General features: G+C 35.2%; 1 protein-coding gene and 1 long non-coding RNA gene across 3 annotated transcripts; both read right to left on the minus strand.

Moving 5' to 3' along the window:
* Window positions 1-573: 573 nt before the first annotated feature.
* On the minus strand, window positions 574-2,023 carry LOC109133583 (uncharacterized). 2 transcript variants are annotated; one of them, XR_002038721.2, is made up of 2 exons: window positions 1,187-2,023; window positions 574-832 (listed from the first exon to the last, which is right to left on the minus strand). It is a non-coding gene; the product is annotated as an uncharacterized LOC109133583 (long non-coding RNA). The 2 variants fall into 2 exon arrangements; XR_007276019.1 differs by having other exon boundaries at window positions 574-856.
* Window positions 2,024-15,854: 13,831 nt separating this feature from the next.
* LOC104905349 (protein PAT1 homolog) lies at window positions 15,855-23,108 on the minus strand. Its single transcript, XM_010693904.4, has 5 exons — window positions 22,769-23,108; window positions 22,460-22,611; window positions 20,835-20,891; window positions 19,325-19,385; window positions 15,855-18,490 (listed from the first exon to the last, which is right to left on the minus strand). Exons 1-5 carry the CDS (start codon window positions 22,782-22,784, stop codon window positions 16,422-16,424), a joined length of 2,355 nt encoding a protein of 784 aa, XP_010692206.1. The 5' UTR covers window positions 22,785-23,108; the 3' UTR covers window positions 15,855-16,421.
* Window positions 23,109-23,717: the final 609 nt, after the last annotated feature.

Genomic DNA, 23,717 nt, shown 5'->3' on the forward strand with positions numbered 1-23,717 from the left:
AAAACCCATTTTCATCTCTGCAAAACCTCAAACCTTAAAAGACAAACCTATCCCCATACCTCATATCCTAAAAAACATTAGAAATTTTGAAAACCCAAGAGATTTTTCCCTTCATAATTTTTGGGGTTTTTTCGAAGGTAAAAAAGACACTGACATATAAATAGGGGTTTTATATTTGGTGCCATATCCCTCTTGACATATAAAGCAAACAATCATACTCTAATTATAAATTTTACATTACAAAGCAAACAAACCAAAGCAATGACAAAAATATTGATTGCTAGTATATTTCTAATTATAATCACAATCAATGTGAAGAACATACAATATTTCACGAAGCAAGGGGATGAAGAATATTCTGAAGCAGGGAATATGATGCTGCTTCAAGCAGCATCATATTCTGCTCTAAAATTCTTTCAAAAGCTTTTCTTCACGTAGATATTTGAAATCTTGAGCAGCAAAATGACAAAATTTGTTGTTGGGTCATCCTGGAGGATTTCCGAGGTAGAATCAACAGTCTCTTTTTCTTTCTTTAAGTCTGTCTTGATATATATATCAATTACTATCATAAAATTAAATATAGAGTATAATATATTTGTAGGTAAAAAAAAGCCAATATAAGTTAAATATCAAGAATTCAAAATACACTTAATAAAAGAGTTCTTGAAGTGGCGAAGAACAAAACTTGAAGATGGAGTACCATTCTTCTCTCTTGCCAAGTAGACATGACCAAACTTTCCTGTAGCGAGAGGTCTCAATTGCTGAAGTCACTGAGAGTACCATTTTTTCTCCAATATAGGAACCTCAGATGCCGGAAAATCACACACATGCACTGATGCACAAAATTTGCCAAAATCTTACATTTTTCAAAATATGACAAACAATATAAGTTGAAATTAGGCAGAGTACACCGAACGCAACACAAATTTGAGTCATTTAAATGAATCAAACTGAAAAAAGACATTCAATTTCAGAGAAAAAACACAAATTTTCAAACATTTTAGAGAATCAAACAGAAAAGAGGAATTATAATATCAGATTTAATTAGCATCGACATTTCCAAAACCTTAGCCTCCTAGAATGTAATCTCAATTTTCATCAATCTTTGACATAAAAAAGTTCTTAAATCTCTAATGAAGTAGAAAATAGATTAAAAAAAAAAAAGAGATAAAGAAAATAATATTACCTAATGCATTGCTAAAAGCCTGAATTTTAAAGTGTGAGCCATGAAGAAGTTGAACCGCCGAAAAGCCAAATACTCTCAATTCTTCCAATAGCCAAACTTCTCCATGTTTCCAATTAAAGAACAGAAGAAGCCAAATTGCCCAATTCTTCCACTCTTCCAAACTTCCACTAAAACCAAATTCTTTTCCACTGCAATAGTGCTACCAAAATCTAGATAGTTTCTTTTGTGGGAGCTGTAGGCCTTGGTAGAAAAACACCTTCAAATATTAAGTACGCTACCTGAAAAAAAAAAAAATGCAAATCATATATACAAAAAAGCACAACAAATGATCAAATAAATTTGTCATGAATGTACTTTAAAAGATCGAGAAAAACATCAGGACTAACAAATCAAACCCAAAATTTCAAGAATCAATCCCTCAACCAACCAAAATTATACTCCTAAATTCAAAATTGAAGTATAAAAATAAAGAAATGCAGAAAGAGGAGAGACATCTTGGTTATGTAATTTTTTTAAAAAAAATTTACACTGAAAGATGAAAGAGGAAAAACAACAAAAGAAGGCTATAACAATTTTCTTCTACCAAATTTAATTTTGACATTGAGAGAGTAAGGAGAAAGAATATTAGAGAGAATAATGTAGTAGGGAAAGCAAATGAATGATGAAGATTGGACCCGAAGCGGTTTCTTCTCTATATTCAGTTATGCATTATTGAGTTGATAATCTGGTTTGTGAACGGTTTTCTGTCTATGAGAGAGAATAGTATTTGTTGTAATTTGTCGAAAGTAGTGAGGGTAAAATTGGACTTACATATTTTGGTGTCCTACCCCTCTTCACATATAGAATAGAGATTAATTACTTTTGAAGTTCGAAAATTATAAGGTTAAGATAATCGAATTATGGAATTAATCAGATTCTTAATTACTAGAAAATCCAATCATGACAATTGACAAGTATATATGGTCCTCCATCCTCGATGACTAAAGAAAATTCTAAGGTCTACGTACTTCACATGCATGCATGTTATATACCCCCATATTCGCAATGCATATTTCTCCCATTTTACCGTTTACTACATGAATTTCGATAACATATCATGGAGATCAGAGTACCAAGATGTGGAGAATTGTGGTTGTCATTTGTCAAGTCCACATATAACATATTGACATATTCATTTAAGCAATCCAAAAGTTCCTATGACTAAATATGGTCAACAAATTTACTCCTCAAGAGTACTACAAACAACTCCATAATCAAATGTATACTCTAGAAATAAATCTCCGGATATCAAAGATGATGGCGCTGAAAATTATGTGTGTTATCAGGACTTCGATCGGCGTTAATTTTTAGCGTCAAGTTGGTCCTTGTCATTTTTTTTTATACCAATTATACCATATTTAATCTATTACTTCTACTAAATTTCACTATGGTTACAACTTATAAGTTACGAACTAGTTATTAGATTTGGGTTATTCCTCGGACCTTGGGTAAGAAAAAATTTCATTTATTAAGACTTAGTGTAGTGGTTAAGATTTTAGTATATGTACTTGAGGTCTCGGGATCAAAACTTATACTCCCTCTGTTTTTTTTATCTTTCTCACTTGGAATTTTGATACTATTCATGCATAGAGAGAATCTTCTCAAATGTTCTCAATTTATAAGAAAAAACATAGTCATGTGAGGTATTGCTTGATTCGTCTCAATTAGTACTTTATTAATATTCAGTCGTTATAATTTTTACTAATATATAATGAAAGATATTTAAGATTTAAAACGTGCATTGGAAAACGCGCACAGAAAAATAAGAATGATAAAAAAAAACAGAGGGAGTACTAGGCAATTTCTAAAATTTTTTATTGTACATGAATTATATGAACTAAAACTCCCTAGGAAAAGCGCCACGTGGCACAGTTTCTTGTTTATACACGCCTTTTAATATATTTATATAAATTGTTAATAGATGTAGAAAAATAAGGAAATATGAGCCCGAAAATTATACTTGTTAAACACATTTATTATTAAAAAGCAGAGAAAATAACCTCACAAAATCAATTTAGGGACTTATATTGCCCTAGTTAACAAAAAAAAAAAGCAATCTAGTGACAAAAAACCTTTTAATTGTTTCTCTATTTTATAATAATTGTAACACATACTCTGTCAACACATTTTTTTAAGAGATTCATGTAAAAAGGATATAATTAGACGATAAAAAGTAAAACAATGTAATAGAATAGAGATAGAGAGAAAATGTTATCAAATAAGGAGATGTTGCAATTAATATGAAACTTCCAAATCAAGGAAACATTGTAATTAAAAAAGAACAAAGAAAGTACGATTTTATCATAAGGTACCACTAAGTGAATTTCATTGGGTGATCAATTTTCCGAGCGCTGACTCTCTTTTTTAAGATTTTTAAAACAAATCTAACAAATTGTTTTAATAGTAAATTACTAAAGTAGCTAGAAATTACATAGTAATTCATGCAAGTTTTTATATGTGCTTAATGATGTTTAAGAAATAAATTTAAGCTAGGTATCTTTATTTTTAGAATACATATTATCTTTCCCGTAAAAAAAATATATATATATATATATATAATATATTATCTTCAAGAAATATAAACATTTTCTAAACATTAACATGTGTAGAAAATTAAATACCATGTTATGATCTAATATCTCCAATATTAAATCAATAAATTCTTTGTTCTTCCTATGAGAATAGTAATTTTTGTTATGGTAATATGTAAAGAGACGAATTGTTGGGCCCACGGGTGTACCGACAACTCTAACATTTGCATAATATTGCTCGTTTTGGGCCAAGTCTTCATAGATTTGTTTTCGGATTTATTTTCAAAAAGCCTTGTACTAATTAAATAGGCAGATTCTTATAAATTAGACTACTCTTCATTACCTCTTCAACGTGGGACTTAGAATATATACCCAACAAAACTATTGTTGATTTAACGCCGATATTCAGAATAAGGCTTAATGCGTCCAAATTAGGGTTCTTTATTTATAGTAATTGATCTTTTGCTCAAAAGCTCTCATCTAATTATCTGGAAGATTAAAAAAGGAGTTCTTTTTCCACTTTACTAAAAGGTCCCAATGAAGTTCACTTTCTTGTTGTAGATTATGATTCTTTCTCGATCATTTACGGAATTCATTGGAGGTAATTAGATTGAAAATGATACGGGCTTCTTTTTCGGTAGGGCATGATGTTGGCTATTGGAGAATGATCCATTACTTTGCTAATTGTAACAACAAATTAAAGATATGCTTTTAACCAAATCTTCTTTTATAACAATGCGTAATGGATGTCCTTGATGTCCTAATTTTGTACTAGCCTCTCGTGCAGCACGGTATATGGAGTATTACTTTTTATCATATACTCCCTCCGTTTCTTAAAGATCTTCCCACTTACTGTTCCTATAGATACCAAGGAAAATCAAGTTGTGTGGGGCATAGTGTGAGTAAAGTAGGAGAGAGAAAGGGGTTAAGATAAATAAACAAATAAAAAGGGGTTAAAGTAAGAGAGAGAAAGGGAGTAAAATTGAATTATTAATGTAATGGTGGACCATATGATAGTGACATGAGAGGGTAAATAGGGAAATTTGTGTTGCCAAATAAGGAATAAAGCAAAAGAGGGAAGATCTTTTGGAAACACCCTTAAACGAAATGAGGGAAGATCTTTAGGAAACGGTGGGAGTACTTCCTCCCTTTTTTCTTTTTAATCATTCTCACTTTTAATCTTGACAATATTCATGCTTAGAGAGAATCTTCGCAATTTTTTTTTTCAATTTATAAGAAAAAAATATAGTCATGTGGGTCTTGTTTGATTCGTCTTAATTAATACTTTATTAATATTCAATCGTTATAATTTTTATTAATATATGACGAAAAATATTTAAGTTCGAATATGTGCATCGGGAGACGTGCACGTGAAAGTGAGAATGATAAAAAAAAAAAGGGAATAGTTTGCACCCAAAAAATAATATTGTTAAGCCTTTCCAAAGTTATCTAAATACAAGTTGCAAAATTTTCTATAAATTTAAACCTTGAAATTTCTTTAGATGAAAATACATTTTTCTTCGGTTTTGAAATAAATGAAACGCTTTTCTCTTTTATATGTGAGAGCTTTTTTTTAAAAGAAGCGTCTCGTTTATTTCAACTACTTATTCTAATTTATTTACTACATTATTTTACTTGATTATGGCTTATTAAAAGTGTCATTAATTCCAATTTAGTTGAGTTTTACCTAGTAGTCACACAAAAGTCGAAGTGCCTACAAACATGCTTTCGGATGAATTTTTTTTAAGGTGTGTTCTCTTTGTTTTATTCTAACTGAATTTCTTAGAATATTGAACCTTAATTTATACTTCCTTTATATATAAATATAAGAAATGAATATTAAACCACTTTTAGGCAAATCAATATTTAGTTGATTTTACTTAATTTATATGATAATAATTAATTTACATTGAATATTATATCGATAATACATACCAATGTATAATCTTACTTTAATAATATAACGTGATATTTAACATTGTATTGCTATTATTATTGTTTATAGTGGTAAAACCATTAAAGATTAGGCTCTCTTCTTGCTTTAGTAGCTTGAATATTGGTAAAACCATTAAAGATTAGGCTCTCTTCTTGCTTTAGTAGCTTGAATATGAGGTTTTTGCACTTTTATTCTACTTACTCTATAACAAGAAACAAAATCTAGAGATAAAGCTAGAGATATAATGTTTGCTATGATAATAGCTACTTATTACAATTTGTTGAAATCCATTAAATGCCCATTTGTGAGTATATCACATTAAAGAAAGAGGAGAGAATAAACCACTTTATAAGATTAGGAGTTATTCCTCCTATCACCAATTGATTTTAGGATGGAACCTCCTAGCTTGTAAGTGGGCTAAACTCTCATCCTTCTTATTGGGTTACAAAGGCCCATTTTCATATAATTTGAAATTTAACACAACTCGCTATTGTGGAATGTTTTTTTTGGTGTAAAGAGAACCACAAGAATAAATTATGTAAACGTGATTTGATCTCATGTTTTGGATACCACCCCCTAAGAGTTTAACCAACTAAATTAGTTGGAATAAATTATTCAAATTGTTAAATTTGCCTCAGTTGATGGATCTAGTAAAACTCTTAACCATTAGGCCATTAATCGGTGATCCAAAAAGTGGACTTGAATATTTAATCACCTTAGTACCTTACCAAATTTGCCAACCTTTTGTCAAGGCCCTAGACGTGATAAGAAAACAATCTTAGCTTCACAAGGTGCTTGCTTCATGAGAATTCAAGAGCAATTTCAATTTCCAAGTAAAGTGCCGTCTATATTTTGGGTAGCCAATATGGACTTTTGAAAATCATAAAAGTCGATCAGGCCTCAAAAGTTAGATATTCTTCACTTTTACCTCCAACTATATGAAAGAAGGAACAACATGGCATATGAATTCTAGTAAAAGCCATCATTATTTACCTATAGTATTTCTGTAACTGTAACAAAATAATTTATGAGGAGAAAAGGAATAAATGTAGACCCTCTCCATACTAAAATACTAGATTTATTTTCTACTTATATGTTCTGCAAGATATATTATTCGCCATTTGAGAATGAGGGAATGGATGGAAGGGCGGTAAGCCCTTTCATCTTCCACACGTAAGTTGTAGGTTCGATTCTCATTAGGGGGTGGGGCTTAGGGGATTTGGGATAGGTGATATTTAGGTACACTGTGAGGGGACATTAATATAATCTATCTTATCAAATTATGTTAAAAAAATATTATTGGCCAATTTTTAAATAGACATTAATAAAGATCATAAAAAAATGATATTTTAAAATAAATATTGAGACGTTTCTAATAATATATTATGTAACTATTTTGATAGTTCTTATATGTTAATGAAATATGGTGAAAGTTGATGATGTCTTTGGAAAAATGGAATGAATTAAATATTATAGGACGGAGAAGATATCACATATATATTCACGTTCATCATATCTTCAAACACCCTCCTTTTTTGTTGGTGTCCTGAAATTTTCCTAAAACATCCCTTAATACACCCATAAGCATATTATAATACAAATTTAATAGGTGCATTTCATCCCTTGACACCGTATAACATGATTAGGTTTTCCTCTGCTCAATGCTAAATAGTTTTTGCAACATTATCGGTATCACGTCCTTGATGTTGGATTTTCCATTTTGTGTTGTGCAACTTGTGCCTAGTTGAGGGTGAATTTTCAACCCTGAAGACCTCCTTTTGGGGTTGTAACTAGTATTTGGGTCTGGACATTGTCTGGGTTGGTATTGTGTTTCCGAACTTGATATGCATTTTTTTCCATTCCAACTAAAATATATTAAGGAAAACTCAACATTAAAAAGCTACAAATATAATAATGTGGACACTTAAAGCATGATTAAAAGTTAATTGAGATGATAATTGTGTCGTGGTATAAGAGGTCACGGGTTCAAATCTTGTTGTAAGCTAATTTTACTTTTGTTAATCGACATAGCTTAAATTATTCACTGTATTCAAAAGGTGGTATGTTCGATCTCTTCTTAATATTGAACTTGAATAGTTGCCTAATTGAGGTTGAGGTAGTGGAGTAGTGGAATCGTTTCTCATATGTTATGCCTGAGGTATAGGGATCAAACCTCATATGACTTATTTGAGTAATTTTCCATATCCTCCCTCAAGTGAGTCCTCTTCACCTTACCAAAAGAAATGCCTAATTTTAAATTAAAATTAGATGGTCTTTTTATAAGACCGACTCTTAGCTTTCTGCACATAGGTCACATATTTTTTTTTTGTTTCTATCTCATTGCTTTCATTAATTCCATAGTCTCCATCAACATCTTACTTATTTTAGAATAGATGATGTATGATAGTATTAAATGGTAAAGCACTAAAGCTCCTATAATACACAAAAGTTTACATATTATAGATTCGTACATGAGGCGAGGTTACAGTATACTTCCTCCATTCTTTTTATATTACAATAATTACTATTTTGGGTGATTTCACATCTATTGCAACAATTCCAATTTTGGTATAAAAAGCAATTTTAATTGACAATATTACCCTTACTTTATCTTATTAAAACCATCATATATTACTCACTTTGCCTTACAAAATTGCTTTTATTTTCTAAGGATGATTTCTCTCATACTCTAGTTAATTAAAGAGTTACTTTTATGCTAAACTACACATTTGTTCCAAATCCTGAAAAATTGTGTCCAAAAACATTGTTATAATAGAAAAAGAACGGAGGTAGTATTAGTTCGGCTAAATTTTAATCGGATTGGGTCACCTTTAGTTTTTACTACTTATAACCTTCAATTTTGGTTGTTTTTGGGGATATTTTTGGACTTTTCCGGACTTGATCATATTTTTTCCGGAAACATTCCAAGGAAAGTCAACGTGACTTGTGACGTTGCGCGGGTGCTTGCCACCATTTGCATTGCCTCGAGAAGCCTCTAACACCCCATTTGTTTATTTCTCGCGTGAAACCCAAAATTGGCTAGAAATGAACGTAAATGCATCCATATATTTGTTCCAAGCCACATGACTCCTTTCTAATGACATCCCATGGCCCTAGGAGGCATCCCCCAGCGTTCGGAGCTAAGGCCCCAAGAAAGTCTGAAAGCGTGTATTATAACCTTCAATTTTGGCTATTTTTGGGACATTTTTTGACTTCTCCGGGCCTGGTTATATTTTCTCCCGAAACATTCCTAGAAGTGCGGACGTGATTAGTAACGTTACACAGGTGCTTGGCAGAATTTGCATTGCCTCGAAAAGCCTCTAACACTCCATTTGTTCATTTCTCGTGAAATCCAAATTGCCTCGAAATGAACGTAAAGACATCCACATATTCGTTCCAAGCCACATGACTCCTTTTCAATGACATAACATGTCTCTAGGAGGAATTTCGTGGCGTTAAGAGCTCGGACCCCGGGAAAGTCCGAAAACGTGTATTGTAACCTTCACTTTTGGTTGCTTTTAGGACATTTTTGGACTTTTCCGGGACTGGTCATATTTTCTCCCGAAACGTTGCTAGGAAGACCAACGTGACTTGTAACGTTGCGCTGGTAATTGACACCATTTGTTTTGCCTCGAAAAGCCTCTAAACACCCATTTGTTCATTTCTCTTGAAACCTTAAAGTGCATCGAAATAAATGTAAAGGCATCCATATATTCGTTCCAAGCTACATGATTCCTTCCCAATGACCTCCCATGGCCCTACGATGCATCACGTGGCGTTCGGTGCTCGGGCCCAGAGAAAGCCTGAAACCGTGTATTATATAACCTTCAATTTTGGCTGGGTTTGGCGGAAATTTTTTACTTCTCCGATGCTGGTCATATTTTCACCCGAAACATTCATAGGAGTCCGACGTGACGTGTAATGTCGCGCGGGTGATTGTCACAATTTGAATTGCCTCGAAAAGCGTCTAACACCCCATTTGTTTATTTTTCGTGAAACCCAAATTGCCTCGAAATGAACGTAAAGGAATCCACATATTCGTTCCAAGCTACATGACTCCTTTCCAATGACCTCCCATGTCCCTAGCAGACATCCCGTGGCGTTCAGAGCTGGGTCCTCTAGAAATCCCGAAAACGTCTATTATAACCATCAATTTTGGCTGTTTTTGAGGGACATTTTTTGGCTTTTCCGGACCTGGCCATATTTTCTCCCAAATCATTCCTAAGAGTGCCGACGTGATGTGTAACACCACGCGGGTGCTTGGCACAATTTGAATTGCCTCGAAAAGCCTCTAACACCCCATTTGTTCATTTCTCGTGAAATCTAAAATGCCTCGAAATGAAAATAAATACATCCACATATTTGTTCCAATCCACATGACTTGTTTCCAATGACCTACCATGTAAGCATTCGGAGCTCGGACCCCAGGTTAATCTGAAAGCGTGTATTATAACCTTCAATTTTGATTGTTTTTGGGACCTTTTTGGATTTTTCCAAGCCTGTTCATATTTTCTCCCGAACGTTTCTAGGAAGACCGACGTGACTTGTAACATTGTGATGGTCCTTTGCACAATTTGCATTGCCTTAAAAAGCCTCTATCACCCAATTTGTTCATTTCCCGTGAAGCCTAAATTTGCCTCGAAATGAACGCAAATGCATCCATATATTCGTTCCAAGCCATATGACTCCTTTCCAATGACCTCTTATGTCCTTAGGAGACATCCCGTGGTGTTTGGAGCTCCGCCCCGAGAAAGTCTGAAAGTGTGTATTATAACCATCAATTTTGGCTATTCTTGGAATATGTTTTTGACTTCTCCGGGCCCGGCCATATTTTCTCCCGAAACATTCTTCGGAGTGTCGATGTGACTTGTAACGTTGCGCGGGTCCTTGGCACAATTTGCATTGCCTCGAAAAGCCTCTAACACCCCATGTGTTCATTTCTCGTGAAGCCTAAATTTGCCTCGAAATGAACGCAAATGCATCCATATATTCGTTCCAAGCCACATGACTCATTTCCAATGACCTACTATGTCCTTAGGAAGAATCACGTGGCGTTCGGAGCTCGGACCCCAGGAAAGTCCGAAAGCGTGTATTATAACCTTCAATTTTGGCTGTTTTTGGGACATTTTTGAATTTTTCCGGCCTTGGTCATATTTTCTCCCAAAATGTTCCTAGGACTACCGACGTGACTTGTAACGTTATGAAGGTCCTTGAATTGGCACAATCTTCATTGCCTCAAAAAGCCTCTAACACCCCATTTGTTCATTTCTCGTGAAACCCAAATTACCTTTGAATGAACGTAAAGGCATCCACATATTCATTCAAAGCCACATGACTCCTTTCCAATGACCTACCATGTCCCTGGAAGAAATCTCGTGGCATTCGGAGCTCGGACCCCGGGAGAGTCCGAAAGCGTGTATTATAACCTTCAATTTTTGCTCTTTTGAACATTTTTCAACTTCTCCGGGCTTGGTCATATTTTCTCCCAAAACGTTCCTAGGAAGTCTTATGTGACTTGTAACATTGTGCGGGTGCTTAGCACCATTTGTGTTGCCTCGAAAAGTCTCTAAACACCCCATTTGTTCATTTCTCGTGAATCCTAAAATTGTCTCGAAATGAACGTAAATGCATCAATATATTCGTTTTAAGCCATACATGACTCATTTTCAATGACCTCCCATGGTTTTAGGAGGCATCCCGTGGCGTTTAGAGCCCAGGTCCTGAAAAAGTCCGGGAGCGTGTATCATGACCTTCTATTTTGACTGTTTTTGGGGGACGTTTTTTGACTTCTCCGGCCCTGGTCATATTTTCACCCGAAACATTCATAGGAGTGTCGACATGACGTGTAATGTCGCACGGGTGATTGACACAATTCGAATTGCCTCGAAAAGCCTCTAACACCCCATTTGTTCATTTCTCGTGAAATCCAAATTGCCTCGAAATGAACGTAAAGACATCCACATATTATAAAAGTTTGGCACTTCACTTTATAAAAGGACAATAGTTAAGAAGGTTCATATTTGGAGACCTAAGTGGAAGAACACTGCAACATGGAGTCGAGCCAAACTCTCTACTGTAAGAGTCCTTGAACGATTTTCCCACCTTCCAATTCTTGTCTCTTGTTTTACTATTTTTTATTTCTTGCTTTAATTTCATACTTCATTAATTTCCAGTAACAACCATTTGTTCTAACTATAAATTTTTATTTTAATTTTGGAAAACAATATATATGATGAGCCTTTTTTGAGGGAATGCATAGCAGTCCACGATTAAGGATTTTAAATAGCTTTTTTTAAAATTTTAAAAAAGAAAGATTTCAAATTTCAAAGATGGACAAAAAGAAAAGTTGAAAATGATTAACCCAGCTTTTTTGGTCTATATATTATTTGGTATTATATTTCAAATACTTAACTTCATTACCCATGTCACATAAAAATGAAATAACACAAAGCTATTACGGACATTTCAACAGACACAACGTTCACTTAAACAAAACATTGTGTCTCAAATATGGCAATGAAACTGAGCAAAGAGTTGGATATCAAACCATTGCTCATAATTTGTGTGAACCTGCTCGATTAACAGTAATTTCGAGGATTGCATGTGATGCTATGGATAGAGGAGTTAATTTTTGGTTAGGAACATGCGAAGAGTGATTCCAGCAATGGAGCAAACTTTGTAAAATTTTAAGAGAGTATCAATTGAAGTATCAGACTCCTGCTTTTCTTAAAACTGTTTTGAAGCCCTATAACCATTTGGGAATTGTGGATGACAAGGATCTTATAAATGCAATAAAAATTATGCTGAAAGAGAATGAAAGGAAGCGTAGTGTAAGAAGATTGAGTCTTGTGGAGAAGACTGAAAGTTTGGCACTTCACTATCATAAAGGTTCGTATTTGGGAACCTAAGTGGAAGAACATTGCAAGATGGAGTCGAGCCAAACTCTCCACTATAAGATTAGTTGAAGGATTTTCCCACCTTCCCATTCTTGTCTCTTGTTTTACTATTTTTTTACTTCTTGCCATAATTTCATAATTCATTAATCTCCATTAACAACTATTTGTTCTAACTATATATAAATTTGAATTTGAATTTTGGAAAACAATATATATATTGTTGTAGCCTAAAAATCAACTGCTATAGACGTGACACGTGACTTCATCACTGCCTTACAGGTGGCACTCTTTTTGTTGTTGTAAAGTACATGGACCAGAAGTTTATAGGGAGTAAAGTACATTTTCTGAATAAAGAAAGGTATACTAAGCCCTTCTTATGGCCCAATCTATACTTAGGCCCAGTAAACACAAAAAACACCTTTATAAAGGGTGATGTGTTACTCTCCAATCAGTGATTGCCATGTGTCATAGCATTATTGCTTAGCCAATCATATGCCACCAAATTAGGGTGACATCAAGGTACAACAGTCATTTCAGACACTATAAATAGTCCTTGAAATCAGGGGAAAGGTACGTTTTTTAGGGCATAGTACTGTTATTCTGCCATAAATGATTTCTCTCTCTACTTTCTCTCTTTAAAAGTTCCTTTTCTACTCCTGATACCTGACTTAAGCTTCGGAGGGGGAAATACCACCCAAACCTCCAGGGTGGGTCCCTTTTTGCAGGTCTGAAGCCGGAGCTCAAGTTCGAGATTTGAGTCCTGACATTGTTGCACAAGTCTCTTATTAGTGAACCTACTGTTGAGGATAATAGTATTATTTACGAGTCAAGCATTACGTAACAGAAATAGTGGGCCCAAATCAAATTTTTGTGAGAGTAAAACAGTTGGACATTGTTTCCAAAATAAGAAATTGAGCAAACAAATTGGGACATCCTTAGAAAGAAGATGGAACAAACAAAATGGAACGGAGGAAGTAAAAATTAAGAGAGAAAAAAAAAAACCAAACGAGTTGTGACACATGCTTAATTTGGTGAATCGACTACTAGCAAATTAACCCTTAATTTCAGAAGTACCAAGAAAGAAGTTAATTGCAAGGATTATGTCTTTTCCTAGATGGTAATTAACATTTTTATTGTGGATACTTAAAATACGATTAAAAGTTGGCTGAGATGGTAATTGTGTCATGTAATAATAGCAAGAGGTCATTGGTTCAAATCTCGTTGCAAGCTAATTTTACTTTTGTTAGTCGACATGATTTATGTACACATTGGACAATTCTAGTTAAGTAACATATGTGAGTCATGTGACACGTGGCGTGTATACATTGTCACAACCTTTTAATTTATTTGTATAGATATTAAACAACAATAAAAGAGAATTTGAATCAAAGATGATATCTGACCACTTGATTTAGAAGATTTAAACAGGCATATATCTTTTTATTTGTTGAGCAATATAAATTCAATCGTGAAATTAAATTGTTATACTCAATATCACAACAATGAGTGCTTTATTTTATGGCATCAATAATAAGAAATACTTTTGCTTGATCAGAAGCTCACCTAAGTTGTCAACCCTTTTCATTAGAGCAAGCTATACATTCATTTTTTCATTTTTTATTTTATTTTTTATTTTATTTTTTATTTTTTGTTAGGTAAGGAGAATTCCCTTGCAAGGAATGGGGAAATAGGCAATCCTTCTTGCAAGGGATGATAATCGAACCCCTATCACAGAGGTAGAAAGAGGACCTTACAACCACTAGGCCAATTTTGATTCTCAGCTATACATGCAATTGCGAGCATAAATAATATATGTTTGGTGGAACGCTATACAACGTTTTTGTAAGCAATCAATAGTTTGAAGAGTTTAGAAATACACTCATGATGGTTTGCTTGAACAATTACATAAGAGTTGGATACAGACCAATATTAGAGCAAAATAGGCCCAAATAATTCAATATGGACCGGCGTACATAAAAATAAAAGGGGCCCACTTATCCAAGTTATTTTTAAGAACACACGAGAAAATCACAGCTTAAAACCTTGAAACCTCTAAAAACTTTTGATTTTACTAGTTTTTGAGCTATCTTTGGACTTATCTGATCCTAGTGACATTTCCACCAGGACCTTCTCAATAGACACATGATGCTTTGAGATGGGTTCTCGATGCTTTGGACCCCCTTAGTTGGTTCCATCACCCTACCTACAAATGGCTCTGAAGGTCATTTTATGGCCATTTCAAAGCGTGGAAGTGTCATCAAAGACCCTCCCATGGCCCCTAGATACAACATTGGGTCTTACTTTACACGATCCTCGCTCTACCCCGAAATGGCTAGAGACTATTGTATGCCTTATCAAAAGCGGGGGGGGGGGGGTGTCTTCAAATGCCCTCCCATGACCCTAGATGCATCCCATAGCTCCGCTGACTGGCCCTCAAATATTCGAAATTATGTATAATAACCTTCAATTTTGCCTTTCTGGGTCCCGTTTGAACTATTTCAGGCCTGACAATATTCTCCATTCGAGACTTTCATATAGGACCTGGGATGCCTTGAGAACCTTCACACCCAATTCTTTGCATTTGTGTGCCTTTCATTTGCTAGCTTTGCACAACCCTCGCTCCACTCATGAATGGCTCTGGAGGCCATTATATACCAACTCCAAGGCATATGAGTGCCTTTAAAGACCCTGCCATGGCCTTAGGATGCGTCGCACAGGCCACATACTTGGCCCCGAAAACGTTCGACAACCTGTATCATAGGCTTCAATTTTTTCCTCTTATGGTCCATTTTCAAACTCTTCTAACCCATCAACATTTTCCATCCGGGACTTTTCTAAGGGATCCGGGGTGCCTTGGGATGATTCTCAAGTTTTCAAGATCCTCTATATTGCCTCCATATGCTTTCCATTGGTTTGCTTTGAACACCCATTGCTCTACCCAGAAGTGGCTCCTAATCCGCAGAATAACAAGCACGATGCATCAACACCGACGACATATGCAATGACATAATAAAACATGAGGAGACGACTATTATGCTACGCACACAGCCCTCCCTGCTGATTGTCTTGCTTGTTTGGGAGCCATAAAGTGAGCAACGAGAATGCCCAAAAGTACCCTGCGATGAAGGATATCTCCAATGATCCTCCTGCAATTTTTCCCCCAAAAATAGACTTCTTCCAATTAAATCAAGAATAAAACAGCAACTGCAGTTGGGATATACATAGGGCAGAAAAATACTGTAAAGCACTTTACGCCTTTCAAGAAATGAAGCCAAAATTTAAACCACATTAAACTTAAACAGAGTTTATTATTGTTATACATAGACAAAGACAAAGACAAAGGCAATTCTAATCTTGGAGTCACCATGGTAAAATTACATGGCTCACGAGGCAACCATCTCTAAGTATATCCCAAACTACGAAAGCTCTACTGCTTGAAGCCAAATGCATGAATAACTAAATGGAACTGCAGAAGGCCATTCTCGAGCTTCAATGTGATTTGCAAAATTCTCCCAGCTCCTTCAAACCAAATAACACAGGAACATGGGAACCACTTATGAACCTTGTACATCCTACTTTAACTAGAGAGCATCATCAAAAATAAGCTCCACCAAAGATGAACAAAACCAAAAAGAATTTTAACTTGCCTCTTACAGATTCAAATTTCAGGGGGCTTCATAAAGATTAACAACCACTTTCTTCCACTTAGGCAATAACATGAGTAACCAAAATGATATTGATGATGATAAACCATTTCAATTACACATGCGACACTGTTGAAGTCCTTTTCCTTTGCGGCTTAATGATGCTTTGAGAGTTCATGTGATAAATTCTCAACCATCAAAACTACCATTGCCTCCATGAGCACCAGAACCAACTAAAGGCACAGAACGATGTGCAAGATCCAGTAACAGTTTCCGCTGGTGCTCACTAGTATGAGGAAGACTTGCTCGTAACAGCTCAACTGGCATTTCCTTCTTAATAGCCTTAGCCACATCAGTGGCCAAGTTTGGCAATCCCTGCATTTGCATTGGCTGCACAATGATATCATACTTGTTCAAGCAATATTTTAAGAGTAGATTGAAAAACTCATCAAATGATGCCTGCCAGAAGGCTGAATTGGCCATATTATAGCTGCTACCAGCATGAGCGTCTCTAAGTAACTCAGCTGCTCTGTCAAGAACTGATTTCAGTACTACAGAGGCACCATCTCCAGCAGAACTCCCAATGGGCCGAAGTGGAGGCTGCTCTGAGGAGCAAACAACTGCAGCAAGACAAGCACCCAGTCCATTAAGATCCATCTCGCTTACACACGATGATACGACTTTCCCAAGGTAAGCAGTCACCTCTGTAGCTGCTTGATCAGATGGATGGACACCAAACAAGAATCTCAAATGACGAAAAATGGCCATGCAAACAATCCGGAGGAGCTCGCTTCCAGGGGAAACCATACCTAGGAATTTTGCAAGAAGTTTCCGCCCCTTGGGGAGAGAAACTATTCGTAGGAATACAAAGTCATCCTTTGGAGCTTGACCATCTTTACCAAGTGGATCTACCAGCTGTAGTGAGGCTGCTAATCCTTCCAGCTGGCTTTGCCGCCTTTGTCTCAGTTCACCACCACCATCTGGAAATTGATTAAATCGAAGGAAACGGTCTATATCATCAATATCAAGAAGAAGACAAAGACAATCCTCAATAGTCACTCTTGCTGCCAACATAGGTTCTTGTTCAAGGGGTTTATCAATAACTTTTTGTTCACCATTGCCAGAGCTAGTTGAATTCAGCGAATCAACTTCAAGAAGAGGCCTTGGCCTGCGGATAGACGAGAAAGGAATCCTTCCCAATGCCTCAACTTGGAGAAACGGATGGGGCTCATCAGTAGGACGAGCTCTTGGAGGAAGATCTCTCAGTTGAGTGGGGAAAAAATGATGTTTCAACCTTGCACTAGCAGATTTCTTGAAAAGACAAGCTTGGTGATAATAATCATCTACGTACGGGTCATTGCTGTGTGTCGCAGCCAACTGCATTCTAAGAATATTCTCAAGTTCATCTGCTGTCATGTACCTTGACCTATAAACTGGCCACCCACCATCAGTCCTCTGACCATTGGTATCAAAACCTTGTTGGGAGTACCGTATATTTTGTCTATTCCTCTGTGATGATTTAGGTCTTTGATCTCTGAAATCAGGGAGCCCCATCATTGCATCAAATTTGTTCAACATGGGTGGTGATGGAGACATATGGGGACCAATAAGTTGAGAATGTACCCCAGTTAAATTACCATAAGGTGGAGGAACTGGATGGTGCAATCGATGTTGCTGTTGTTGCTGCTGCTGCTGCTGTTGAGAAATCATCTGAGGCAGCAATCCGTTTTGATGAGGTAATGGATGCTGCAACATATTGTTCATGAGGTCGGCACGATTCAACCATTGACCAGGAGGGCGACCATCCATAGAATGACCAGGAGGAGAGAAGTGCGGCAGATTTGCAGCAAGATGAGAGCTATGAGGTAAACCAGACATAGGCCCAGAAAAGGTTGTTTGTGAATGCAGTGTCATCTGTGGTCCACCAGAAATGTATGGATTGTTTGCATGCTGAGGATGGTGGTTTGCTGAAAGCATTTGTGGCCTGCTCCCAGAAGAAGGATAGGAAGGGAAGGAAGACCTAGGCATGGGAATCGGTTCACTGGAGAGATTTTGATGACGTTGAGGAAGAAGCTGAGGTGGGGGCTCAGGATATGATGATGTTCTATGCAATATATTTGACTCTGCAGCACGAACAGAGGAACCATATGGCTGTGAGGACCACTTTTTGCTTTCAGGCCCATCTTCTGGACGATATACATGCTGATCATACCAGTTTGAATAATCAATATCCTGTGCCCACTCAGCTGCAGAAGAACCTGAAAGAATAAAAGGTGGCTGAGATTAGAAAGAACTCAATCAACTGTAAATACAAACTGGATCTATGACAGCAAATCATACCACAGGGGATTCTTGTTACAGAATAGAGATAAAATGCTTGGGAAAATTTACAATTTCTAACACTTTCTTTAAAACGTAACAATCTAGTGAGAAAGCATTCTAAAGGAGGCTAAATCTTAAACCTGGATAAACAACAGCCAAAAGTAAACGTAAGATAGACCAAGATTGCACAGCAGATACTCACTATCTCCTATAAACTAAATGAGATTGTATGCAAAAAACTCTCAAAACATAGATAGAAATGAATGAAGTGGTGGTGCTTGTTGGATAACTTCCAATTTTTTGGTATTTGCAACTTCATTTTTTGGCTACAAGCAACATTAACAGTTGTCATGCTCATGTAGAGTTTCAGAAACTTCACTGGCTTATCTTTTGTCCTTACTTTAATCACAGTCCAATAAGAATACATGTTCATTGGGCACACCGATTAAATTTTGTGCAAAGAAGCATAACAACAAATGAAACTCCACCCAAATACAATATATCGTACCTATATACTGAACTTCAAGGTCTGAATATAAACAAAATGGCTGTCTTTGAAATATATTAATAAGATTAAAGATAGCAAATAATTTAGATTATTGAATGCAACCACTATACGGCAATAGCTTAGAAGGTTAATTTACATAATAATAAAAAAAGGAACACCATAAGAGTCCAAAACCCAACAGAATCACAAGAAGAAAAGCAAAGAAAGAGTCCACTAGTCACATTCAACGTAACAAATACATAAGATATATGCTTGTACTCACTTTCTCTGGACCCCCTATCACCAATAAATCCAGTTCTTGGTTCACTGACTGTCCTGTTCAGCTGCATATAAATGAAAATGTAAACAAACAGAGCAACTAGAATAAACTTTTGAATAAACATTTGAATAAACATTACATGGAAAAAGTATCTTCAATGACATGAAAAGCAGCAATCTCATATTCAGGAGAGACAAGCAAAGTTACTCCAATTTCACTCAACAAATATTGCTTGGCAGTATTAGTGAAAGCGTAAACAAACAGACCAATAGAATCAACTTTTGATCAACATTTAATCTTCAATGTCAGGAAAAGCAGCAATCTGATATTTAGGTGAGACTAGCACCGAAACTCCAATTTCGCTCAACAAATTTTTGGCAGCATTAGTGCATCCTTTCTTTCTATTCAATAGAAAAGAAAGAGCACATAAACAGAGAAAACATGATGAACATAGGGAGGGTTACAGTATCTTTAAAAGGAACAGTTATTGACAGAAGGTACATTTTCTATATACTATCAAAAGTGGGATGGACTACCTTTGCGGAGTTTTACCAACAGAAGAATGCAATGTTTGATAATTAAGTGGTGAAAACAAAGCAAGGTTCACATCATTAAGCAATTTTAATAGAAATTTGACTTTCATGTTGTCCCTCAAGAAATCCCCAGAACTTCTGAATTTCATTAGATACTTACCATTCAGTACGTAGACGAAAACATAAATATACTCATCAACCATATTTGCAGCACCAGAAATGTTAATTGGCAACCTAAACGACTATTGAACTCTTCAGTGGGTGGAGATAAATTGCGTTAATGTTTTAAGTCCCGTGGTAATGCAACATCACCCCTAAACAAATGGTTTTCTTCACAAATAACCATTAACACTCTCACCGTTGATAGTAATGCAAAAATTGACAATTACTGCCATTTGTTACCACCCATCAAAAGACCTAAAGCACTTCTGTTTTAACAAGTAGCATTAAAAAAAACTCATAAGCACAAGAGCTCCAAAGCCTAAATAGAACAAAGATTAGCTCCTGAATACCCAATACTGGACTTGCACTCAAATGACCAGGTGAGCCTTGAGAAAAACAAGAACTAAAATTAAGAATAAAAAAAAAACCAATACCAATGCTCATAGTCTCATACTGCAATTGTGTCTTTCATAACAACAAAGATAAGAGGCAAAAACAACTCTTCAGGCTTAACAGAAACTAGAAGTACGGCATTTAGCTGCATTGAATGACCTACCTAGATGCTTATCCAATTTACAGAATTCGTTTGCCACACAAATCAACTCTTTAAGGAACTCCCTACACCCTCTTGGAATAGAAGTATAAGTTTACAGTCAACAGATTGCTCTTTCAGAAAACAATTGCGTTTTGATAGTCTATGCACTGATTTAAAGAAAAACAAAGCGAAAGGAGGGCCACAAACAAACTGGAGTGACACTTCCACATGTACCCAACAATAATAAATTTCATTAGGTAGAATGGGTGACTGACTAACTGACCTGTGAAAAAGCACCACCAAGATCATCAATATCAGAAAATGTTGCTACACCTTCAACCTGCAGAAGAAAATACCAAAATAAGTAGAAGTTAGTATTCTTATTAGGAGCTCCTAGAACAATTACAAATTACATCTGTTTCCTTGTATACTAGAATTTCAGAAATTCCTTTTTAAGTTGTTCCATTTTGAATGACACGTTTGCTAACGCACAACTTAGACCACTAAAATCTTTGATTATCTATTTATGAACATAATAAAAATTCAAATTATGGAAATATACTTTGAGACAAATCTAATACACTTTACATTATAACATTTGATTTTATATTCTAGTAATAATAAGATATGGTCAAAGTAAGGTGAACGAATAGCGTAAAAAGTGAGATTGGAACAACTAAAAGAATGGAGAAAGTAAAATATTTTGAGTCAATAAAGATCAATTAGTGAGAATTGTCTAAGAAGATACAAACTAAGTGAACCCCAACCTAGAAATATGAATATAACTGCCACCATGATTTTTGTACACTTAAAATGCGAATTTACATAAAATATTACAAGAAGTTCAAAAGGAGGACCATTCAATTGTGAGTTTATCTTGACCAGTAAACGTAAGTTTGGCAACAAATTCTAGATGGTATTCGAGTCAAAGACTCCATGAAGGGCCTATACAGGGATCAGAGAAGGTGTGCTTAGTTAATTTCAGTAGTGTATCCAAGAAAATCAATTGACCTTTTTTCATGAAAAGAAAAAATAGGAAAATTCACTATGCCTATGCCCATTCATTTTCTCAAGGCATTTATTACAACTTTGACTGAATTGAGTACCATGATTAACCACATAGAGCAGAGTATAATACTGCACTCTCAGCTTTAGAGAGAGATAAAAGCCAATAAACTGAACAGAAAGCTCTAGAAGATTGATCAAGGTTTGAAACTTTAAGGGGCAAAAAAAATGAACATTGGGTGCTTTCCAAATCTTCAAAATTATTTGCGAGTGCATATTTTCCAATCAAAGGATGGTGAAGAAAGCAAATGGCTCAGGTACTAAAACTATATCAAACCTATCCTTCTTGCCGAATCACTTAACTTAATAACATCTATGGAGCCACTAGCTCTTAAGGAGCATAGCATCCAGCCATTCACAATTCAATTTAAAACCAGAAAATTACCAATTTTTTACCAATAAATGACAATATTCGATTAAATTTTGGACCTTACGGTGTAAAGCTTTATGATTTATACTGCCACAAAGAAGCTGAGATTCACAACCTACCATCTCCTATCCTATCAAGCAGGGAAAGCACTAATGAAATTACGACAAGAAAATAAAACAACTTCAAACAATTCCTTCCTGACTGTTTATCTAATTCTACAAACAGCATATATCATACCAAATACGTCTCCGAAAACAATTCCATATCTATAAAGGATATTACTCTCAAAGGCCTTATCACAAGTTCCATTGAAAATTTAGTTCAAATTGCAATGATAGTATATTAACACAAAACATCTTATAGTAGGAGTATACAATAGGCTATACATAATCTCATATTAATAATAAAGTAACATTAAGAACAAAATTTCAATCAAAGTAGCATATATATGGAATTGAAGAACATAGCCACACCTGCTCGTGCTCGTGCTCGTGTTCGTGTTGATAATCATCTTCAATTCCAGGTACAAGTATATCCTCATCTTCATCAAGGCCTCCCAACTCAACTTCTTCAACAATATGATTGCCGAAAAATTCATATTGAGATGCATCAAATAATCCATCACCTGCATCAAAAAAAAACAAATTAAATAAAGTAGCATATTGTATAATAATCAAATTAATCAGCAAATTACCCAAATCCAAGAAAATAGCATAAAACAGTAGGAAAATTAAAAAAAAAAAAAAAACTACTTTATGATAATATAAAGTTGACATAGTTACCAAAATTGGCAGCCATAGTGTGACGAAAGAATAAACAGTTTAGTAAATTTGAAGAAGCGAGAAATCAAAATCGAAATTCATAATCCATATTTGCGGTTTTTTGAGTTGTGAAGACAGGAGAAAATAGGGTTTTAGATCTGAGTTAATTGGTTGGAAAGTTGGGTTAGTTGACCGAATTGGGGGTAATTGAAAGAGAAGAAGGAGGTGAGAAGTAGAGAGAGAAAGAGGCGATGAGAGAAGAGGTAAAAAGGAGTAATTCGTAAGTGTGGTTCTGGAAAATAAGCGGCTGAGGCTGAGGAAGATGAAGAGTATCAGAATTCAGTAGTAGTATTTGAACAAGTACCCACCCCAAGTTTAGTTCTTAATCACCGATTAGTACTTGATTTAGTAGTTCGCCTCTTCTGAAGGGTCTTGTTTGTACACTCGGATCGAGTAGATTTGTGCAAGATTCTGATCCGATTAGAACGTTTTTTCCTTATCTTAAAAAAAAAATTGTTTTAATTCTGCTCACCTTATTTTCAATCTTTAAGATTAATAAGGTCTAATAAATTTTGTTTAATAAAAATAAAGTATGATACTCTCACATAATAAGTTTAGTTTAGATATAATAAGGATTATAAGATATAATAAGTTCTGATAAGCAAAAATTAGTTAGCCCTTTTCTTTACAAAAGCCCAAATTTGACTACTAAATATGTTTAGAGTATTGAAAATATTTGGAAAAAAAGACCATGGCATTCATGCCCACAAGCTACTAATAATATTTAAAACAATTTAAAAAAATAACGGCATATGGATTGGTAATAATTTGAAAAACAAGTTATTAGATAGTGAAATATTTAGGCTAAGTTTATAATCAAATAGATTAAAATAAGTAAGAAATAGAAAGAATAACTTTTGTTAGTTTTTCTTCTATCTCCCTCCTTTGTTTTAACCTACACTCACACCAC

This window comes from Beta vulgaris, chromosome 1 (genome assembly GCF_026745355.1).
Source record: "Beta vulgaris subsp. vulgaris cultivar EL10 chromosome 1, EL10.2, whole genome shotgun sequence".
Classification (NCBI taxonomy): Eukaryota; Viridiplantae; Streptophyta; class Magnoliopsida; order Caryophyllales; family Amaranthaceae; genus Beta; species Beta vulgaris.

Excerpts from the sequence above, each read along its gene's own strand:
- LOC104905349 (XM_010693904.4), bottom strand. Across the intron at positions 20,892-22,459 it reads ACGAGCACGAGCACGAGCAG|GTTGAAGGTGTAGCAACATT; the intron begins GTGTGGCTATGT and ends TTTCTTCTGCAG. Across the intron at positions 18,491-19,324 it reads TGATAGGGGGTCCAGAGAAA|GTTCTTCTGCAGCTGAGTGG; the intron begins GTGAGTACAAGC and ends TTATTCTTTCAG.